Source organism: Neoarius graeffei, chromosome 3 (assembly GCF_027579695.1).
Source record: "Neoarius graeffei isolate fNeoGra1 chromosome 3, fNeoGra1.pri, whole genome shotgun sequence".
Classification (NCBI taxonomy): Eukaryota; Metazoa; Chordata; class Actinopteri; order Siluriformes; family Ariidae; genus Neoarius; species Neoarius graeffei.
Genome location: NC_083571.1, coordinates 91,328,631 through 91,351,411, shown reverse-complemented (window position 1 = coordinate 91,351,411; position 22,781 = coordinate 91,328,631). Strand labels below are relative to the sequence as shown.

The following is a 22,781-nucleotide window of genomic DNA, read 5'->3' as shown; positions in this document are numbered from 1 at the left end:
CCAGAACATTAACTTTATTCTTCTTTAACCATTCTTTGGTAGAATGACTTGTGTGCTTGGGGTCGTTGTCTTGCTGCATGACCCACCTTCTCTTGAGATTCAGTTCATGGACAGATGTCCTGACATTTTCCTTTAGAATTCGCTGGTATAATTCAGAATTCATTGTTCCATCAATGATGGTAAGCCATCCTGGCCCAGATGCATCAAAACAGGCCCAAACTATGATACTACCACCACCATGTATCACAGATGGGATAAGGTTCTTATGCTGGAATGGAGTGTTTTCCTTTCTCCAGACATAACACTTCTCATTTACACCAAAAAGTTCTATTTTGGTCTCATCCGTCCACAAAACATTTTTCCAGTGGCCTTCTGGTTTGTCCACATGATCTTTAGAAAACTGCAGACAAACAGCAATGTTCTTTCTGAAGAGCAGTGGCTTTTTCCTTGCAACCCTGCCATGCACACCATTGTTGTTCAGTGTTCTCCTGATGGTGGACTCATGAACATTAACATTAGCCAATGTGAGACAGGCCTTCAGTTGCTTAGAAGTTACCCTGGGATCCTTTGTGACCTCGCCGACTATTACACGCCTTGCTCTTGGAGCGATCTTTGGTCGACCACTCCTGGGGAGGGTAACAATGGTCTTGAATTTCCTCCATTTGTATGCAATCTGTTTGACTGTGGATTGGTGGAGTTCAAACTCTTTAGAGATGGTTTTGTAACCTTTTCCAGCCTGAGGAGCATCAGCAACGCTTTTTCTGAGCTCCTCAGAAATCTCCTTTGTTCGTGCCATCATACACTTCCACAACCATGTGTTGTGAAGATCAGACTTTGATAGATCCCTGTTCTTTAAATAAAACAGGGTGCCCACTCACACCTGATTGTTGTCCCACTGAATGAAAACACCTGACTCGAATTTCACCTTCAAATTAACTGCTAATCGGCTGTTCGCGCCGAGTCCTTTTTCCCGCGAGTGCCGGCGTTAATTACTAATCCTTTTTTAACTTTTTTTCTATAAATAAATTTCCAGTATCGTCTTCATTTTTATTATACTGTCGCTTTCATTTTTGTACTTTTCACTTTCACTTTCCTTTTTCCGTTTTTTTTTCCGGTTTTTTCTCTTTCTTTTTTCGGAAGAACGCCGAGACCGGAAGCTTTCTTTTTTTCTCCTCCTGTGTAAAGTCCACAAGCGGAGTCCATCTGATCTGCTTTAATATCAACAGATCTTCATTTAAGGTACGTGAATCTTTTCATCATGGCACACCTTCAGCCTGTTCAGTGTGCTGAGTGCAGGATGTTTAGTCATTCTTCCTCCGTCACTAGCGATAGCTCTATTAGCTTTACTTGTGATAAGTGCAGATTAGTTAGCTCTCTGACGGAGAAGATTTCAGTGCTAGAAGCACGTGTCCAGGCTTTAGAGCAGGTTAGTGAGCGTCAGAACAGTGTAGTTTCTGTTAAGGAAAGTCTGGACGCCCTAGGTGGAGTTAGCAATCCCCCAACTCCGGCATTAGAGCCCTTACAGCGGGGCGAATGGGTGACGGCTCGGCGGCATAAGCGTAGAGCCAAAGCTACCGCTGAGGCTCGCCCACGGGAGCACCACTCCTCTCCGCGTCACGTGTCGAACAGGTTTGCTCTCCTTAGTGATGCACCCACTGAGAAACCTGAAAGAGCTCTGGTTATAGGGGACTCTATCATACGGCACGTGAAATTAGCTCAGCCTTTAGGGGCACCAGCAGCTTTAGTCAGGTGTATACCGGGAGCCAGGGCACCGGACATAGCAGGTAATCTTAGGGTCCTAGGCAAGCACAGGTTCTCAAAGATAGTTATCCATGCAGGAGCTAATGATATACGCCTTCGTCAGTCTGAGGTTACTAAGAGTAACTTTGTAGAGGTGTTTAAATTAGCGAAGGCGATGTCCGATGCTGTAGTATGCTCTGGCCCCATCCCAATGCGGCGTGGCGATGTAGCTTACAGCAGGTTATGGTCGCTGAACTGCTGGCTGTCCAGGTGGTGCTCTGAAAACAGTGTGGGCTTTATAGATAATTGGGCTAATTTTGAGGGCACTGCTGGCCTGTTAGGGCGGGACGGTATCCATCCCACTCGGGAAGGTGCTGCTCTCATTTCCTGCAGCATAGGTCATAGTCTCAGAACAGGCCTAGTTAATTTCTGACAATCCAGAGCCAAGGCCAGGGAGCAGACGAACAGGCTAAACCGACTGTCTGCTAGCTGCACAGAGTCGTCACTCAGGGCCCACTACATCGAGACTGTGTCTGTTCCCCGAGCTCAACAAAAAGGTAGAAATTTTCAGAGAGTTTGTTCCAGTAACCTAATCAATATAAAATTAGATCAGACTGACTGTACAGCTGCTGCCAGCACCTTTGATCTAAAGGTGGGGCTATTAAATATTAGATCTCTTACATCTAAAGCGCTAATGGTTAATGAACTCATTACTGATCAGGAGTTTAATGTACTGTGTTTAACAGAAACATGGATTAAGCCAAATGAATATATAGCATTAAATGAAGCGAGTCCTCCTGGATACAGTTATATACACCAGCCTCGTCTAACTGGCAGAGGAGGAGGCGTCGCGGTTATTTATAACAATTATCTAGGTGTAACACACAAACCTGGTTATAAATTTAATACATTTGAAGTTCTTCATACTCATATAATGTATGTAGCCTCGAAAAATAAGTCTACCCAGTTAATTCCATTGCTTATTATTTACAGGCCCCCGGGGCCATATTCTGAGTTTCTTTCTGAATTTGCAGATTTTATCTCAGATTTGGTTATTTCCTTAGACAAAGCTTTAGTTGTCGGAGATTTTAATATTCACTTCGATAACCCAGAAGACCCTTTAAAAACAGCGTTTGTGTCCATCTTAGATTCAGTCGGGATTAAGCAGAATGTCATAGGACCGACCCATAATGGTGGTCACACCCTTGATCTAATACTAACATTCAGATTAAACGTAGACAATATAGTCATACTTCCACAGTCTGAAGTTATCTCAGATCATTGTCTCATCTCATTCAAAATATGTCTGAGTAATAATATATGCACCTCACCACGCTACTGTATTAAACGTACTTTCACGTCAACTACTGCACAGAGCTTTATAAATGATCTCCCAGAGCTGTCAACTTTGATTGGGTCACTGTCAGCCCCTGCAGAACTCGATCAGGCAACTGAATGCTTAGAGTCAACATTCCGCCATACTTTAGATAATGTAGCTCCTCTAAAAAGGAAAATGGTCAGAGACAAAAAATTAGCACCCTGGTATAATGATGACACTCGCACATTAAAACAGACCACTCGAAAATTGGAACGTAAATGGCGTCAAACAAAATTGGTAGTGTTCAAATTGGCGTGGAAGGAGAGCTTCCTGAAGTATAAAAAAGCTCTTAGTGCTGCGAGATCAACATATCTCTCCTCCCTAATAGAAGATAACAAAAATAATCCTAGATTCCTATTTAATACTGTAGCAAAATTAACCAGGAATAAGTCCACTATCAACACATGCACACCTGCAGTATGTAGTAGCAACGACTTCATGAATTTTTTTAATGACAAAATTGAGAATATCCGACAAAAAATTCAAACTACTAATTTAAGGTTAGACAATGAAAGTGACCTTGTAGTTAACAATATAACTGTATCAGATCATCAGTTAGAATGTTTTACTCCCCTAAAAGAAACTGAATTACTCTCATTAATCTCTACATCAAAAGCCTCAACTTGCGTACTAGATCCCTTACCGACACATCTATTCAAACAGATAATGCCTGGAGTAATTGAACCGCTTCTAAAAATAATAAATTCTTCTCTTATGATTGGCTATGTACCCAAATCCTTTAAACTAGCAGTTATCAAACCCCTGATTAAAAAACATTCAGTTGCCTGATCGAGTTCTGCAGGGGCTGACAGTGACCCAATCAAAGTTGACAGCTCTGGGAGATCATTTATAAAGCTCTGTGCAGTAGTTGACGTGAAAGTACGTTTAATACAGTAGCGTGGTGAGGTGCATATATTATTACTCAGACATATTTTGAATGAGATGAGACAATGATCTGAGATAACTTATCTAACTGATCGTTATCAGTATGTCGATATAAATGGTGATATTTCTAGACGTACCGAGGTAAAGTTTGGTGTTCCACAAGGTTCTGTCTTGGGTCCACTGCTTTTTTCTCTATATATGTTACCTCTGGGCGATATTATTCGTAAACATTGTATTAGTTTCCACTGTTATGCTGATGACACACAGTTGTATGTCTCTGCAAAACCTGATGAGAGACACCAGCTTAATAAAATTGAGGAATGTGTTAAGGACATTAGACACTGGATGCTTATAAATTTCCTTCTGCTTAACTCTGACAAGACTGAAGTACTTGTGCTAGGACCACATACAGCTAGAAGTAAGTTTTCTGATTACACAGTAACTCTGGATGGCCTTTCTGTTTCTTCACGTGCAGCAGTAAAAGACCTCGGAGTGATTATTGACCCCAGTCTTTCATTCGAAACTCACATTGATAACATTACCCGGATAGCTTTCTTTCATCTCAGAAATATTGCAAAGATAAGAAATTTAATGTCATTGCATGATGCAGAAAAACTAGTCCATGCTTTCGTTACCTCCAGGTTGGATTATTGTAATGCCTTACTGTCTGGATGTTCCAATAAGTGCATAAACAAGCTCCAGTTAGTTCAAAATGCCGCAGCAAGAGTCCTTACTAGAACTAGAAAATATGACCACATCACGCCTGTCTTATCCACACTGCATTGGCTCCCAATCAAATTTCGTATTGATTATAAAATACTACTATTGACCTTTAAAGCACTAAATGGTCTCGCACCACAGTACCTGAGTGAACTTCTGCTCCTCTATGACCCGCCACGCCTACTTAGATCAAAAGGTGCAGGCTATCTGCTGGTACCTCGTATAGTGAAGGCTACATCAGGGGGCAGAGCCTTTTCTTACAAAGCCCCACTGTTATGGAACAGCCTTCCAAGTAATGTTCGGGAATCAGACACAGTCTCAGCATTTAAGTCTAGGCTGAATACATATCTGTTTAGTCAAGCCTTTTGTTAATGGTGTTTATGAGGTAAAGGAGTAGATCTGGAGGGTCCTCAGACATAGAGTGTTTTGGTAAACTGGGATGTATGGATGCTGTCAGTCCCCACTCGCTTGCTCACTCGAGTTTGTTGACGGTGCAGTGGCTGGCTGCTATATGTCCCGGGGCTCCCTCATGCCTGTGTTACCTTCTGGCTCTCTCCTTTTAGTTATGCTGTCATAGTTAGTTGCCGGAGTCCCTGCTTGTACTCGGTGCAATATGTATACTGTTCCTACTTATTCAGGTGACATTGGGCATACCTAACCACCTGTGTTTTCTTTCTCTCCCCCCCCCCACCCCAAATCTGTCCCTCTGAGTTACATGGAGTCAACAGGAAATCTTTTGGTGGAGACGGTGGGGACCTCGACTGGCTATCGTAGCCTGCAGGGAATCGGCCGTCAGACATTCTGTCGCATGTCCCAGACCCGGTGAAATGTAACTGAATTGTCTTGGCCAGGCCTAAGGGTCCCATCTGCATCTCATCATTGCTGAGGAGTGTGCTCCCATCACCCAATCAAGCATCCAGCCAGAGCAGGTCATGATATATTTTTTACCATATTAACATGCCATTGTGCGTCATGCCTGATGTAAAGACTCTCGTCTCTGCGAGCCTACCACACAGATTTAATACTTGTCATTTTTAGGGCATACCTAACAACGTGTTTTCTTTCTCTCTCTCTCCCCCCCCCCATCTGTCCCTCTGAGTTACATGTTGATCCTGGGATTGAGATGCTGGCCTCTTCTGCCCCTCGGACCTGCTTGATCCATCCTGGTGCCCTGTGTCTGGTCGGAGTTTTATCGCCCCACTCCTGTGAAGGACGGCCCCATGAGGACAGTTGAGGGTTATACCTGTTAAAACTGTTAATATTATAGTCAGGCTGTCTGTTGTTGCCAAAATGAGGATGGGTTCCCTTTTGAGTCTGGTTCCTCTCGAGGTTTCTTCCTCATGTCATCTGAGGGAGTTTTTCCTTGCCACCGTCGCCACAGGCTTGCTCATTGGGGATAGATTAGGGATAAAATTAGCTCATGTTTTAAGTCGTTCAAATTCTGTAAAGCTGCTTTGCGACAATGTTTATTGTTAAAAGCGCTGTACAAATAAACTTGATTTGATTTAATCCTAGAGGTTCACATACTTTTGCCACTCACAGATATGTAATATTGGATAATTTTCCTCAATAAATAAATGACCAAGTATAATATTTTTGTCTCATTTGTTTAACTGGGTTCTCTTTATCTACTTTTAGGACTTGTGTGAAAATCTGATGATGTTTTCGGTCATATTTATGCAGAAATATAGAAAATTCTAAAGGGTTCACAAACTTTAAAGTACCACTGTACTTGCAATAAAAAGTTACAAAGATACCTCAGTGAACGAGTTGACCATACTAATCTACAAAAGCAATTTTTCTTTAATAATTGTTGTAGCCCGGGTGGCACAGTGGTGTAGTGGTTAGCAGTAGCACTGTCGCCTCACAGCAAGAGGGTGGGTTCGAGCCCAGCGGACGATAAGGGCCTTTCTGTGTGGAGTTTGCATGCTCTCCCCGTGTCCGCGTGGGTTTCCTCCAGGTGCTCCGGTTTCCTCCACAGTCCAAAGGCATGCAGGTTAGGCTAATTAGTGAGTCTAAATTGACTGTAAGTGTGAATGGTTGTCTATGTGTTAGCCCTGTAATGATCTGGCGACTTGTCCAGGGTGTACCCCGCCTCCCGCCCATAGTCAGCTGGGATAGGCTCCAGCTTGCCTGCAACCCTGTAGGACAGGATAAGCAGCTACAGATAATGGATGGATGCATGGAATTGTTGTAGCCCTACATGCAATACAGTAGTGTGTGAATTCAGAACTTGCAAGTGAAAACATTGTTTTTTTGCAAGAGCCTCCTATAACAAGCCAAACACTTGTTCACTCATGCCACCTCACCATCCTGGAACAGCTTATCTTTACAACACACACACACACACACACACACACACACTCTCTCTCTCTCTCTCTCTCTCTAGAGAAGGTGCTGTAGTCAGGGAAGCTTAGATTCAACATAAGGGATTTATTTGGACTATATATTGCAAGTCAAAGCTGCAGGAATGGAATTACATGATAAAAATATTAGACAGTTTGCTATAAGACACACAATTTCTGTTTTAGGAATGGGGGGGCTGATGAATTGTGGCAGCTCTCATCATCTGTAATTATCTGTAATTCACACACAATAAAGGAGCACAAAAGCCCTTGTTAGTATGGACTGAATCTGCCCATCTGTCTCATTCATAGTGGATTTGGTTTGCCAGAGAAGCCAGCTTGCATTAAGCTCTCAGCACTTGAATAAAACAGCAGAGGAAAGTTAGGGCTGTCAATCCAGCCTTGTTGCCCCAATGACATCTTACTCAAAATATTTACACTACCTTTCAAAAGTTTGGGGTCACCCAGACAATTTTGTGTTTTCCATGAAAAGTCACACTTTTATTTACCACCATAATTTGTAAAATGAATAGAAAATATAGTCAAGACATTTTTCTGGCCATTTTGAGCATTTAATCGACCCCACAAATGTGATGCTCCAGAAACTCAATCTGCTCAAAGGAAGGTCAGTTTTATAGCTTCTCTAAAGAGCTAAACTGTTTTCAGCTGTGCTAACATGATTGTACAAGGGTTTTCTAATCATCCATTAGCCTTCTGAGGCAATGAGCAAACACATTGTACCATTAGAACACTGGAGTGATAGTTGCTGGAAATGGGCCTCTATACACCTATGGAGATATTGCACCAAAAACCAGACATTTGCAGCTAGAATAGTCATTTACCACATTAGCAAAGTATAGAGTGCATTTCTGATTAGTTTAAAGTGATCTTCATTGAAAAGAACAGTGTTTTTCTTTCAAAACTAAGGAAATTTCAAAGCGACCCCAAACTTTTGAACGGTAGTGTATATCACAAAGCACCCTCACAGAAAGAGTTCCCACATTTCTTATTTCTTCTAAAAGCTAATAGAATTTATATTAGTCAATGTGCTAGCTTCATTTAATAATATATTAATTCACACCAACAAAATAACTCAATCATTTGATTTGAAAGATACAGAAAAGGGAATCCATTATTTTTGTCTAAGACTGTAGATATCAACAAAAAATAGTTAGCAAGGAGTCTCAACAAACCAAACACACACACACACACACACACACACACACACCCTAATGTATTAACAGTCTCTAGAGTTTACACAGAATGGGGCGAAAAACAAAAAACATCGAGTGAGTGACAGTTCTGTGGGTGGAAACACCTTGTTGATGAGAGAGGTCAGAGGAAAATGGCCAGATTGGTTCAAGGTGCCAGGAAGGATATACAGTGGTGCTTGAAAGTTTGTGAACTCTTTAGAATTTTTTATATTTCTGCATAAATATGACCTAAACATCATCAGATTTTCGCACAAGTCCTAAAAGTAAATAAAGAGAACCCAGTTAAACAAATGAGACAAAAATATTATACTTGGTCATTTATTTATTGAGGAAAATGATCCAATATTACATATCTGTGAGTGGCAAAAGTATGTGAACCTCTAGGATTAGCAGTTAATTTGAAGGTGAAATTAGAGTCAGGTGTTTTCAATCAATGGGATGACAATCAGGTGTGAGTGGGCACCCTGTTTTATGTAAAGAACAGGGATCTATCAAAGTCTGATCTTCACAACACACGTTTGTGGAAGTGTATCATGGCACGAACAAAGGAGATTTCTGAGGAGCTCAGAAAAAGCGTTGTTGATGCTCATCAGGCTGGAAAAGGTTACAAAACCATCTCTGAAGAGTTTGGACTCCACCAATCCACAGTCAGGCAGATTGTGTACAAATGGAGGAAATTCAAGACCATTGTTACCCTCCCCAGGAGTGATTGACCAACAAAGATCACTGCAAGAGCAAGGCGTGTAATAGTCGGTGAGGCCACAAAGGACCCCAGGGTAACTTCTAAGCAACTGAAGGCCTCTCTCACATTGGCTAATGTCAATATTCATGAGTCCACCATCAGGAGAACACTGAACAACAATGTTGTGCATGGCAGGGTTGCAAGGAGAAAGCCACTGCTCTCCAAAAAGAACATTGCTGCTCATCCGCGGTTTGCTAAAGATCACATGGACAAGCCAGATGGCTATTGGAAAAATGTTTTGTGGACGGATGAGACCAAAATAGAACTTTTTGCTTTAAATGAGAAGCGTTATGTTTGGAGAAAGGAAAACACTGCATTCCAGCATAAGAACCTTATCCCATCTGTGAAACATGGTGGTGATAGTATCATGGTTTGGGCCTGTTTTGCTGCATCTGGGCTAGGACGGCTTGCGATCATTGATGGAACAATGAATTCTGAATTATACCAGCGAATTCTAAAGGAAAATGTCAGGCCATCTGTCCATGAACTGAATCCCAAGAGAAGGTGGGTCATGCAGCAAGACAATGACCCTAAGCACACAAGTCATTCTACCAAAGAATGGCTAAAGAAGAATAAAGTTAATGTTTTGGAATGGCCAAGTCAAAATCCTGACCTTAATCTAATCAAAATATTATGGAAGGATCTGAAGCGAGCAGTTCATGTGAGGAAACCCATCAACATCCCAGAGTTGAAGCTGTTCTGTCCAGAGGAATGGGCTAAAATTCCTCCAAGCCTGTGTGCAGGACTGATCAACAGTTAGCGGAAACGTTTAGTTGCAGTTATTGCTGCACAAGGGGGTCACACCAGATACTGAAAGCAAAGGTTCACATACTTTTGTCACTCACAGATATGTAATATTGGATCATTTTCCTCAATAAATAAATAACCAAGTATAATCTCATCTCATCTCATTATCTCTAGCCGCTTTATCCTTCTACAGGGTCGCAGGCAAGCTGGAGCCTATCCCAGCTGACTACGGGCGAAAGGCGGGGTACACCCTGGACAAGTCGCCAGGTCATCACAGGGCTGACACATAGACAACCATTCACACTCACATTCACACCTACGGTCAATTTAGAGTCACCAGTTAACCTAACTTGCATGTCTTTGGACTGTGGGGGAAACCGGAGCACCCGGAGGAAACCCACGCGGACACGGGGAGAACATGCAAACTCCACACAGAAAGGCCCTCGCCGGCCCCGGGGCTCGAACCCAGGACCTTCTTGCTGTGAGGCGACAGCGCTAACCACTACACCACCGTGCCGCCACCAAGTATAATATTTTTGTCTAATTTGTTTAACTGGTTTCTCTTTATCTACTTTTAGGACTTGTGTGACAATCTGATGATCTTTTACAAGTAGGTCATATTTATGCAGAAATATAGAAAATTCTAAAGGGTTCACAAACTTTCAAGCACCACTGTAACTTTACTGACCTCTGAGAGAAATTTTGTTGCAGCAGTACAGTAAACAAATGACACACACACAGAACAAGGACAATACATGGAAGATACAGATTACGATACACATAAGGCAGTATTAGGTAATCTTTGAATGATTCCACCACAAACATCACTGGAGACAAATATTTTATCTCTCTCTGGCACAGCTTACAGTTTATAGATGTAATGGGTCTTCACTTTTCTTCCATTTCCTGCACCAAACCACTCCTAACCAAAGAGCCATCTGTCTGCACAATAAATGGCTTGGTAAAGTCAGGATTCTGCAACACTTTGTCTTCCTAAAATAGCTCTCTTCAGTCACTGAATGCATGCTTAGACTCAGCAAACTGTCTTTGATGATGATTTCATTGTGAGCATGGTTAGTGCAGTACAAATGACTGTGATATGAATGTTTGGAATCAACCTACAGTGGTGCTTGAAAGTTTGTGAACCCTTTAGAATTTTCTATATTTCTGCATAAATATGACCTAAAACATCATCAGATTTTCACACAAGTCCTAAAAGTAGATAAAGAGAACCCAGTTAAACAAATGAGACAAAAATATTATAATTGACCATTTATTTATTGAGGAAAATTATCCAATATTACAAATCTGTGACTGGCAAAAGTATGTGAACCTCTAGGATTAGCAGTTAATTTGAAGGTGAAATTAGAGTTGGGTTTTTTTCAATCAATGGGATGACAATCAGGTGTGAGTGGGCACCCTGTTTTATTTAAAGAACAGGGATCTATCAAAGTCTGATCTTCACAACACATGTTTGTGGAAGTGTATCATGGCACGAACAAAGGAGATTTCTGAGGACCTCAGAAAAAGTGTTGTTGATGCTCATCAGGCTGGAAAAGGTTACAAAATCATTTCTAAAGAGTTTGGACTCCACCAATCCACAGTCAGACAGATTGTGTACAAATGGAGGAAATTCAAGACCATTGTTACCCTCCCCAGGAGTGGTCAGCCAACAAAGATCACTGCAAGAGCAAGGCGTGTAATAGTCGGCGAGGTCACAAAAGACCCCAGGGTAATTTCTAAGCAACTGAAGGCCTCTCTCACATTGGCTAATGTTAATGTTCATGAGTCCACCATCAGGAGAACACTGAACAACAATGGTGTGCATGGCAGGGTTGCAAGGAGAAAGTCACTGCTCTCCAAAAAGAACATTGCTACTCGTCTGCAGTTTGCTAAAGATCACGTGGACAAGCCAGAAGGCTATTGGAAAAATGTTTTGTGGACAGATGAGACCAAAATAGAACTTTTTGCTTTAAATGAGAAGCGTTATGTTTGGAGAAAGGAAAACACTGCATTTCAGCATAAGAACCATATCCCATCTGTGAAACATGGTGGTGGTAGTATCATGGTTTGGGCCTGTTTTGCTGCATCTGGGCCAGGACGGCTTGCCATCATTGATGGAACAATGAATTCTGAATTATACCGGTGAATTCTAAAGGAAAATGTCAGGACATCTGTCCATGAACTGAATCTCAAGAGAAGGTGGGTCATGCAGCAAGACAACGACCCCAAGCACACAAGTTGTTCTACCAAAGAATGGTTAAAGAAGAATAAAGTTAATGTTTTGGAATGGCCAAGTCAAAGTCCTGACCTTAATCCAATCAAAATGTTGTGGAAGGACCTGAAGCGAGCAGTTCGTGTGAGGAAACCCACCAACATCCCAGAGTTGAAGCTGTTCTGTACGGAGGAATGGGCTAAAATTCCTCCAAGCCGGTGTGCAGGACTGATCAACAGCTACCGGAAACGTTTAGTTGCAGTTATTGCTGCACAAGGGGGTCACACCAGATACTGAAAGCAAAGGTTCACATACTTTTGCCACTCACAGATATGTAATATTGGATCATTTTCCTCAATAAATAAATGACCAAGTATAATATTTTTGTCTTGTTTGTTTAAGTGGGTTCTCTTTATCTACTTTTAGGACTCGTGTGAAAATCTGATGATGTTTTAGGTCATATTTATGCAGAAATATAGAAAATTCTAAAGGGTTCACAAACTTTCAAGCACCACTGTATCTAGGAGGGATTTAGCATTTTTTTGTGTTGGAGACACGGAATAACAAAAGTATACTTAATCTAGGTGGACATAATTTACCTGGCTATGAGAAAATGGAGTCTGTTACTATTAGCACATACTATTAACACATTGGTTGTTAACATGGGAGCTGTTTTTCTACAAGGCACTTGTTGAATCAATTTAATTAAATTACAAACCAGTTTTCACAAAAGTTGGGATGCTGTGTAAAATGTAAATAAAAACAGAATGCAATGCTTTGCAAACCATGGAAACATGGGCAGCACCAGGGAGGGGCTTGGGGATGCTGCAGCTACCCCAAAGATAGCCATAGCACCCCTTTAGCACCCCCAAGAAATTTCTGTGGTTTATTTAAAATTTTAAATGTGTGAACAGTATATATTTTGAAAAATAAATAAAAACATTAATTAAACAAAATTATTATTTTTAGACTAAAAAAAATGTAAAGCCAACGTAGGTGATCTGATTTAGCCAATGGACACAACATGCATTGAACTTTTGACCTTTTGTGTCCTGTTAGCCACAGCACATTTTTTTTTAACTTAGCAATAGTGAAGCATTGGTGATATTATAATGGATCTTTTTTTTTTTTTTTTAATCCACAGATGTCCATGTGTGGCGACTCAATCAACAGAGGCATTGTTTTGTTATGAAGATGTCTAATGGTAAGTGCATGATTATTTTTCCTCTGTTGCCAATTATAAGTGTAATGTTTTTGGCAGTTGAGGCACAAATTCCTTAAAGTTATGTGTATGTGATACTCATTCATATATTAGTGGAGCTACCCACGTGAAGCATACAGAACTGAGCTCCATACTTAAGAGAATATAGTAATGCATTGACCAGATTTCTGATGGCTTTTGTGACCATATGACGTCTGTACATACATATGAATGGCATACGTGTACCACCACAGAGTACCCAATTGTAGGTGCAAGGCAACAAACACTTAGCCACTGGACAATGAAATTTGTATCTTTATTTACATAAGATAGATAGGTTTTTATCCAGTGCTTATTTTTAATTTGCTTTTAAAAAAATAACATGGTTATTAAAGTTATTTAAAAAATAACTTTACAAACACATTTTATACTCATCGAGAGTGCTGCTTTTAGGCAGTGCCTAAATACAGTATATATATATATATATATATATATATATATATATATATATATATATATATATATATATATATATATTAGGTTTATGGAATGGAATACTGTTGATTCATTAGTCGAGGTGTTGGTAACTGGCAGCATGAGTCTATGAATCTCAGAATCTTAGGCTGAAATGTGAATATGAAATGCATAAACCTCTGTTGCTTGCTGCTTGTGTGAAAGCCCTGGCCATGGCAAAATTGTGTGAAATTTTATATTCAGAGGTGTGTTTACGTAGGCTGGCTTGTGAAACTTAAACCTATACCTGTGAGCTGAATATCTCGCCTTGTGTTTAACACAGAATGGTATTGCAAGTGTCAGAGAGTGGGTACTCAGTATGTGTGCATACATGTACGTGTATCTGGGGTGTTTCAGTAGAAGGGCACTCAGAAAGCGTAGACCTCCACAAAGGACAAATGCCTATGCTTCACCTTTCCACCAAGGGTCAGTAGTTATTGCATAATCCTGTTTACAGACAGACAGACAGACAGACAAACAAACAAACAAACAAACAAACAAACAAACAAACAAACAAACAAACTGAAATCATAACCTTCTTAGCAGAGGTAATTAAACTGTGGTGACCGGAACATTAGTGGGAAACCCTAAATTTCAGAGCACCCTCACTAAAAGAAAGCCACCCCATAGCACCAACAAAAGAAAATCTCTGGTGCTGCCCCAGCATGGAAACCCTATATTTAATTGAAAATAGTACAAAGACAACATATTAAATGTTGAAATTGAGATTTTTTAAAAATATGCTCATTTTGAATTTAGTGCCAGCAACATGTTTCAAAAAAAGTTGGGATGGGGCAACAAAAGACTGGAAAAGTTGTATAATATAAAAAAAGGGGGGGGATTAATTGGTGATAGGTCAACCTGATTACGTATAAAAAGAGCATCCCAACGAGTCTGAGTCTCTGAGAAGTAAAGATGGGGAGGGGTTCACCACTTTGTGAAAGACAGCTTAGGCAAATAGTGCAACAATTTAAGAATAATGTTCCTCAATGTAAAATTATGAAGAATTTGGGGATCATATTATCTACGGTACATAAGATCATTAAAAGATTCAGGGAGGCTGGAGAAATCTCTGTATGGGAGGGACAAGACTGAAAACCAACACTGGATGCCCATGATCTTCAGGCCCTCAGGTGACACTGCATTAAAAACAGATATGATTCTAGAGTGGAAATCACATATGGGCTCAGGAACACTTCTGAAAACCATCGTCTGTGAACACATCAATAAATACAAATTAAAACCATATATCCATGTTCAGGAGTCTATAACCATAGTCCATGGTTATAGACTCCTGAACAGCTGACAGGAGTCTATAACCATGGACTACTTCCTTGTAAACTGTCCTTGACTGTTTACATTTGTTTACATTTGCATGTTTGCACACTACTGCCCTTTTTCACTGCTACGTTCTATCATTGCCTTATTTTTGTATTATACTGCCTATTTTACACTATTTTACCTTTATTTTGTATTATATTACTTTTATTTTGTATTATACTGCTTTTATTTTGCACTGTATTGCTTTTACTTTGTATTATTTCTTCCACCTATTTATTGTTGAAATTTGTCATTCATGGTGGATGGCAAACTAAGAATTTAATTGTGCAGGAGGACATGTTCCTTACTGTGCATATGACAATAAACACTTTGAATCTTTGAATCTTGAATCTCTGGAAACACAGCCACCTTCTCTGGGCCTGAACTCATTTACGATAGACTGTGGTGAAGCAGAAAACTGTCCTGTGGTCTGATTAATCAAAATTTAAAATTCTTTTTGGAAATCAAGGACATTGCGTCCTCCGGGCTAAAGAGGAGAGGGCCCATCCGGCTTGTTATCAGTACACAGTTCAAAAGCCAGCATCTGTGATGGTATGAGGGTACATTAGTGTACATGACATGGGTAGCTTGCACACCTGGGAAGGCATCATTAATGCTGAATGATATATACAGGTTTTGGAGGTATGCTGCCATCCAGACAACATCTTTTTCAGGGAAGGCCTTGCTTATTTCAGCAAGACAATGCCAAACCACTTTCTGCACATATTAAAACTGCATGGCTCTGTAGTAAAAGAGTCCTGGTGTTAAACTGGCCACGCTGCAGTCCAGACCCTTTCTCCTATTGATTTTTTTTTTTAATGGCGCAGTATGAAGTGCACAATATGACACAGGAGACCCCGAACTGTTAAGCAACTGAAATAGTACATCAGGTAATCATGGGACAACATTTTACTTTTGATAGTACAGCAATTGGTCTCCTCAGTTCCCAAATATTTAGAGAGTGTTGTTAAAAGTAGAGGTGATGCGACACAGAGGTAAACATTCCCCTGTCCCAACTTTTTTGAAACATGTTGCTAGCATCAAAATCAAATTTTTCAAAAAACAATAACATTTATCAGTTACAACATTTGATATGTGTTTGTACTATTTTCCATGAAATGTAAAGCTTCCATGATTTGCAAATCATCGCATTCTATTTTTATTTATGTTTTACACAGCATCCCAAAGTTTTGTTGAATTGGTGTTGTAATTCTTCCATGTACCTGCCCTGTTGCCTGCCCAGGGTTCTTGCTGTACATGGAGCCTAAGGCTCTGTGGAGCTCAGCCTGCCCCTCTGCCATTTACTTGCTTACCTTTTCTGTCCCATTGGGCTTCCTGTGGGACTTCCTGTCCCACTGTCTCATGTCATGTTTCATTGGTCTGTTTATCTATTTCTGCCACTAGCACTGTTGCAAATGGAGGTGAAAATGGAAGGTCACTTATGGTACTCACATTTGTCACTGGTGTAAATTTAAGTTGGTGTTCATTTTGGATCAGGGTGAGACACTTTAGAACATTCACCAACTCTACTTACTATGGAGACAACTTGAGAACAATAATTAACTCATCTTTCCATCTCAACTGACCTGAGAACAGTATTCAGGTGTGCATTAAGGAACCATCAGCTGCCTCTCCCATTCCCTTTCCACAACAACCTCCCTCACCAAACAGTACTAGCACCCTAAAATGCTGCCTCCCACCAACAAGCCTGCTCCAGCCAGACAACTGCATTGATATAAAATGTTCTGATTAAACTAATGAACTCTAAAGGAAGCCCAGCCAGATAAAAATGAGGGGGTAAAGTTATCTCTCTCTTGCTGACTTGTTTATTCCCCCTTTCACGCTTGTGGTCCAAATTGCTGGTCCTGTTTATTCTTGATAAATGCTACCTTTGTCAGCCATTGAATGCTTTTGAGCCCCAACACTTTGTGCTCTACTTTCAGCAACACAGTCAATACCCTGCTTCCAGCCGTGTGTGTTTTTCCATTTTTGTGTGAATGTGTGAGCTTTTTTATCTGTGTAGAAGGAGAGAAATGTACTCTGAAATTGTACCAGAACCATGGTATTGACCAGAATCTCTGGGGAAGGATTGGTAGGATCATTGGAGCTTTTTCAGACAAGAACGAGTAGATTTTATACCCCAAAGCAATTTATCAAAACTGTCTCACAGTCCCTCATTCCACCAAGTAAAGCAAGCTGCTTTTTGGACTTAGTACTAATTTTGGCATGGGCATCATTTTATCAGGCAATTGATACTATAAGAGTATTATAAAAGATTATAATATAAAAATGAAAAATAATATTAATATATAAAATAGAAAATATAACAGAGAAACTATGGGCAATGCAATAAAAAACAACAACAACAACCCATGATTCCCAAATCTGAGCTACTGTTCTGACATTAGAAGACAAAAATAAGAATCATTAATCTTATCATGTGCAGTACATTCATCAATGTATGAATTTCACTCCACTGAGTGAGGGTCCTTCACTTAACTGATCATAGCAACACAAATTGTTTGTTGGCTCACATACACTGTATGGCCAAAATATGTGGACAACTGAATATCGCACCCATATGTGGTTCTTCCTCAAATTGTTGCCACAAAATTGAAGGTGCACAATTGTAAAGGATGTCTCTGCATGCCATGGCATTACAATTTCCCTTCATTGGAACTAAGCGACCCAAATCTCTTCCAGCCTGTTTGCACAAAGTGAGCTACATGAAGACATGATTTGCCATGTTTGGAGTAGAGGACCAAGAGTGCGCTGCACAGAGCCCTGATTTCAACCCCGCTGAACACCTTTGCAATGAACTGGAATGCCAACTGCACTTCAAGCCTTCTCGCCCAGCATCAGCATCCAAACTCGTGCTCTTGTGGAAAATCCCCACAGCCATGCTCCAAAATCTAGTGGAAAGTCTTCCCAGAAGAATGAAGCCTGTTTTCACAGCAAAGGGGGAACAACTCAATATCAATACCCATGGCTTTGGAATGTGATATTCACATACTTGGCTATATATTATACAAGGAATGTATGTTGTTGAAGCATATTTTGCTATTCGGTGTCTTTGTGATAGCTGACTTCACATGTTCCAGATTGGTAGGCATCATGTAATAAGGTAGAACTAGCTAGTGGATGGGAGATTAAATTGGGAGAGAATGGAGTAAGAGTCAAAAAAAGTAAAGAAAACTGAAATAAAAGAGGGTTATAAATCCAGAAGTATTGGGGACAGTTTACAAAATCACAAATCATAATATGAAATATAAGAAAAAATCTTTAGCATTTCCTCAAGACAAACATCTTAAAGAATATGAGATACAGTGTTAGTCAGTAAGTACTGAACAGCAAATTCGGTGACAATCAGAGCTGAAGTAGTCCTCTAACATATAATGCAAACACTGAAAGCATTTCTTTGACAAATAGCTTCCAAAATGTTTCTTTCATTAGAATGGGCACATCATCTTTAACTGTCAGAGTGTCACAGTCTGGTCCAGTCTATCCATGCCTTAGATTGTGGGACTTCCATGCTGGCTCCAGGCCTGATCAGGAATTCAGTCCTGCCTTGCTGAAGGCCATTTCCTGAAGCGGCACTCCCACACCTGCTACCACTCCTCTCCCATCAGCCAGGGCTTTTTAAGAACTGTTTGGAGCTACTCCATTTGCCAGACTGTCTCTTGTAGACTTTCCTCACCTCGCTACAGTTCATTGATATTGTGGCTTTTGCTACCTCTGCTTGGATTTCCCTTGTCCCTGTGTTCATCAGTTTTTGTGAAGATTTTTCTGTCCTGTTTTTTGTCCCTGATTGTGTCTACCTGCTCCTCTGTGTTTTTGACCTCCTGGCCTGTTTTTTGACTACCAATTTTTGCCTGAGCCCTACTGTACCTTTGCTTTTCTGCCATCTACTTCGTTAAAGAAGTTTTCACTTTACACTGCCTGTTTTCTGAATCTACTCTTGGGTCTTCACTTCACCTCAGCTTGCCACACAGAGGTACTTTAGAGCATGTTCTGGGCATGTGTGTGTGTGGCCATTTCTGAGTGTGTTTGTATGTATTTCTTGGTGGCATCCTGAAATGCAAATCTCTGCCAGAAATAAAGAAAGCCTCTATGTGCAAAGGAGTGCTGCCTCCTCTGCTCTCATCTGCTGTCAGCATGGTGGGTGTGCAGTATTAAATAATGCAACACACACAGACATTTGGGCTATCTTGAAGAGAAACACACACACAATCTGTCATTTCAAAGGGAGGGAGATATCCTTGAAAATGTTCTCTGAGGGTGGAGAAATATCGCAAAATATCAAAGTCACTTGTTCACACATACACACCCTCGTGCAAATGTACCATCTGTAAACCTTGTTCATACCAACACTATATGTCTGTCACTTTATAATACATCAAACTCCATTACACCAATTTTCTAATGCATTTATGTTTTCCAGCATATTTGTTAGTTAATGTTTTTAAGAATTAGAGCTTCAAGAGAGCAAGTGAGAGAGTAATCGAAAAATGGTGAGCAACTCCTCAACCGACCAGTCACTCTCTGCTCTCTGCCTGTAGTCAGTCCAAGGCAGCATTTGAATTTACTCCGAACTCCAAGCATGCAGCAGTGGCCCAACATTCCTGTCACATGTCTAGTTTTCAGTTTTGAGGGAATAATTACATTAATTTAAAGCTTAGATTGGTCACCTGAAAACCACAATCACTTTCATGAGTCATGACTATCCTGTCTTGCTGGTAAGAATAAAACAAAATGCAGACCATTATCCACCATTCTCTATTTGGAGTTAGATTTGCATTCATACCTGCATTTTTCATAGCAAGCCCTTAAACACAATGAAGCAATTTACCCTGACAAGAGCCCTAAAGGAATTATCTGTGTGTGTGTGTGTGTGTGAGAGAGAGAGAGAGAGAGAAACAAGAGTGGACAGGCAGCCAAGTGTATCAGCAGTCAGTGCTAACAAGAGGCCATGGGAGAGGGCTTGGCTGCATAAACTGCGGGATCAGCGTGAGTGTTGCGAGTTAAAGTGCCTATCTGCCCTGCATAGCATCTCATCCATGAAAAAAGAGCATCATCCCAGCATGACCCGAATATGAAAAGCACACAATGGGGCATCTCATAGTATTGCAAACAATCTACACTCCTGAACAGAAACTAATATGGTCTCAATTGAAGTGGAGTCAGGGTCTTAAAGTATTCCTTTGAAATAGGAATCGGGGGAAAAAAGTCAATACGTTTTATATTCAGCCACTGGAGTCCTAGACATTCAGCAGAGTGAGTGAGTGAGAATTGTCTCCCCTGATGCAAATGTAGGTTTTATTTATTTATTCCTTTTTATATAGTCTACTTTAAAAATACCCAGTGGGGAATTCTTCATTTGGAATGAGTCTGTGGAAATATGGTGTGTCATTGACTGGTTCAGAAGAAACAGACAGTGAGACATCTGTCCCTGTCCTCTCTGAAAGTTAGCTAAGAGGATACAATGGATGTCCTATGAATCCTGTTTGAAAAACACTATCTTCCATTCTCTATTACCCCCATTTACTGATGCACACTCTTTTCTATCTGGTGTTCACATTTTACCTCAGTTTTTTTACGACAATTGGATGTGTGTATATGTACCTGTTTATAGTTCCTTTGTACTGACAGATTTTTCATCTGGTGTAGTGGAAGGAGTACAGGGAGAAGTAAGGAAGAAGGAAAGATAAAAGTCTGTCTGACAGTTGACTGTTGAACTTGGACATGTGTTGTGGGTTGGCAATTTTTAGTTTCAGATATAAGAGACTGCACAGCTTGGTATCCAGGTGTTTCTTTGAGTCACACACATTTTTAAACTTAACATTTACATTTATGCATTTGGCACTTTTATCCAAACATGGCTTAGAAGTAAAGTAGAATTCAATTCAAACATAAATGTTAGTTGTTGATGTTTTAAGGGTTTTACAAATGTCATACTGTGGGGAAGCTACTTTGCAATTGTAACCTGTCAAACTACAAGCTACTTATGAAAAGCAACTGTGATATTTTCCTTTTATTGTGCAGCTAATTTAATGTGCAGTATAAAGTGTAAAGGGTAGGCCATAACATATACTCTTGTGGCAGTGGGTGTGTGGTCAAGCACCAGTTTGTGAATGGAGGGCGAGGCCAGGGAAGGTGAGTGGCAAAATGATCACACCTGTGTTTAATTAGTGTGTGTGTGTGTGTGTGTGTGTGTAGTGACACACAATAGTCATAGCTGAAAATCTGAAAATTATAAGAATAAAACAAGCTAAGGGTAGTATCTCACTGGGCTGCGACAGTCCGCGACTAATTGGAAACACAACAATTGCGATAAAACATGCGAATTAGCAACAATTTTCACTTGGAATCACACTGAATTGATATTTCAGTGCAATTGCTGTCTCCAATTAGTCGCAGGCTGTCACAGCCCGGCTTTCCCTCGGCAGGCAGGGAAGTAGAGGAAGCCTCACGGAAACTGACTTGAGAAGGGTTCGCGACGGCTTTGCGACACCAGAGACACATTTGTGGCTATTTTGAGAGAAATTTTGTCGCACTAATTTTTTGAACATGTTCAAAATTTCAGCGACAAAGGAGCGACACTTTGCAACTCATGCGAGGAAATCGAGAAGCCCGGCGAATGTTTCAAGACACTTTTGAAACTCTCTCGCAAATGACGTTTGCAATTTGTCACAAGCTGTCGCAGCCCAGTGAGAGACTGGCTTAATTTACCACCACGACCCACCTGCCTGTGCTTCATCCACTGCCAGGTATGTTTCCAACCCTTTGTAAAGGATATGCCAAGATTTGTAATCCACTCTCAGTAATAAGCAGTAATAATAACTGTAAACCATCAGCCATATAAAGTAACAGATACAGAGAGGGCTCACTCCACTTCACCCTCCACGTTAGATATTAGATTGAGGCGAGCTGTTGTGTTTGGTATAATTTGCCTATTTTGATAATACATTGCTTCATTGCTTTAATTGAACAGAAAACATTCAGCACCTAATGCTCCTAATCACACTGTTAACCAGCTAGGTAATTAACAATGATAAGTAACCAATCAAACAAACAAACAAACAAACAAACAAACAAACAAACAAACACAAAACCCATGTCATTTTTGCAACATACTGTATGTAGCTGTAGCACAATCTTATTCTTGAGACAGATGCAATAGCTTGTTTGATTCCAAAAATAAAGTTCAACTTATGTGAAAAAGGAAAAAGCAGTGGAGTGATTGTCATGCTACACCCTAACTTGGTGGGAGGAAAAAAGAGTGCAGTGTTTTGAAAATACACTATATGGCCAAAAGTTTATGGACACCTGACCATCACATCTACTAGTGCATCTCAAACAATTAGAATATCTTGAAAAAGTTATTTTTTTTTGTAATTTAATTAAAAAAGGTAAATGTTCTTATATTCTATGTTCACTACAAGCAAAGTGAAATATTTCAAGCCTTTTTTTGTTTTAATTTTGATGATTGTCTTATAGCGCATAAAAATCAGAAGTCCAGTAACTCATATTTTAAGAATATTTCCTGATCAATCAAAAAAAGATTTACAATACAGAAATGTCCAACTTCTAAAAAGTATGTTCATTTATACACTCAGTACTTGGTTAGGGCTCCTTTATCATGAATTACTGCATCAATATGGCATGGCATGGAGGCGATCAGCCTGTGGCACTGCTGAGGTATTATTGAAGCCCAGATTACTTTGATAGCGGCCTTCAGCTCATCTGTATTTTTGGGTCGGG

At 40.3% G+C, this 22,781-nt stretch overlaps 1 protein-coding gene across 1 annotated transcript in view; it reads left to right on the top strand.

The window, feature by feature from the left end:
* Window positions 1–4,198: 4,198 nt before the first annotated feature.
* LOC132882627 (uncharacterized) overlaps window positions 4,199–22,781 on the top strand; it is a gene marked incomplete at its 5' end in the record, with an annotated part of 32,948 nt that continues 14,365 nt past the window's right edge. Inside the window, one exon of the mRNA XM_060915714.1 lies at window positions 4,199–5,083. Coding sequence (XP_060771697.1) covers window positions 4,199–5,083 — 885 coding nt within the window. The remainder of the gene's footprint in view (window positions 5,084–22,781) is intronic.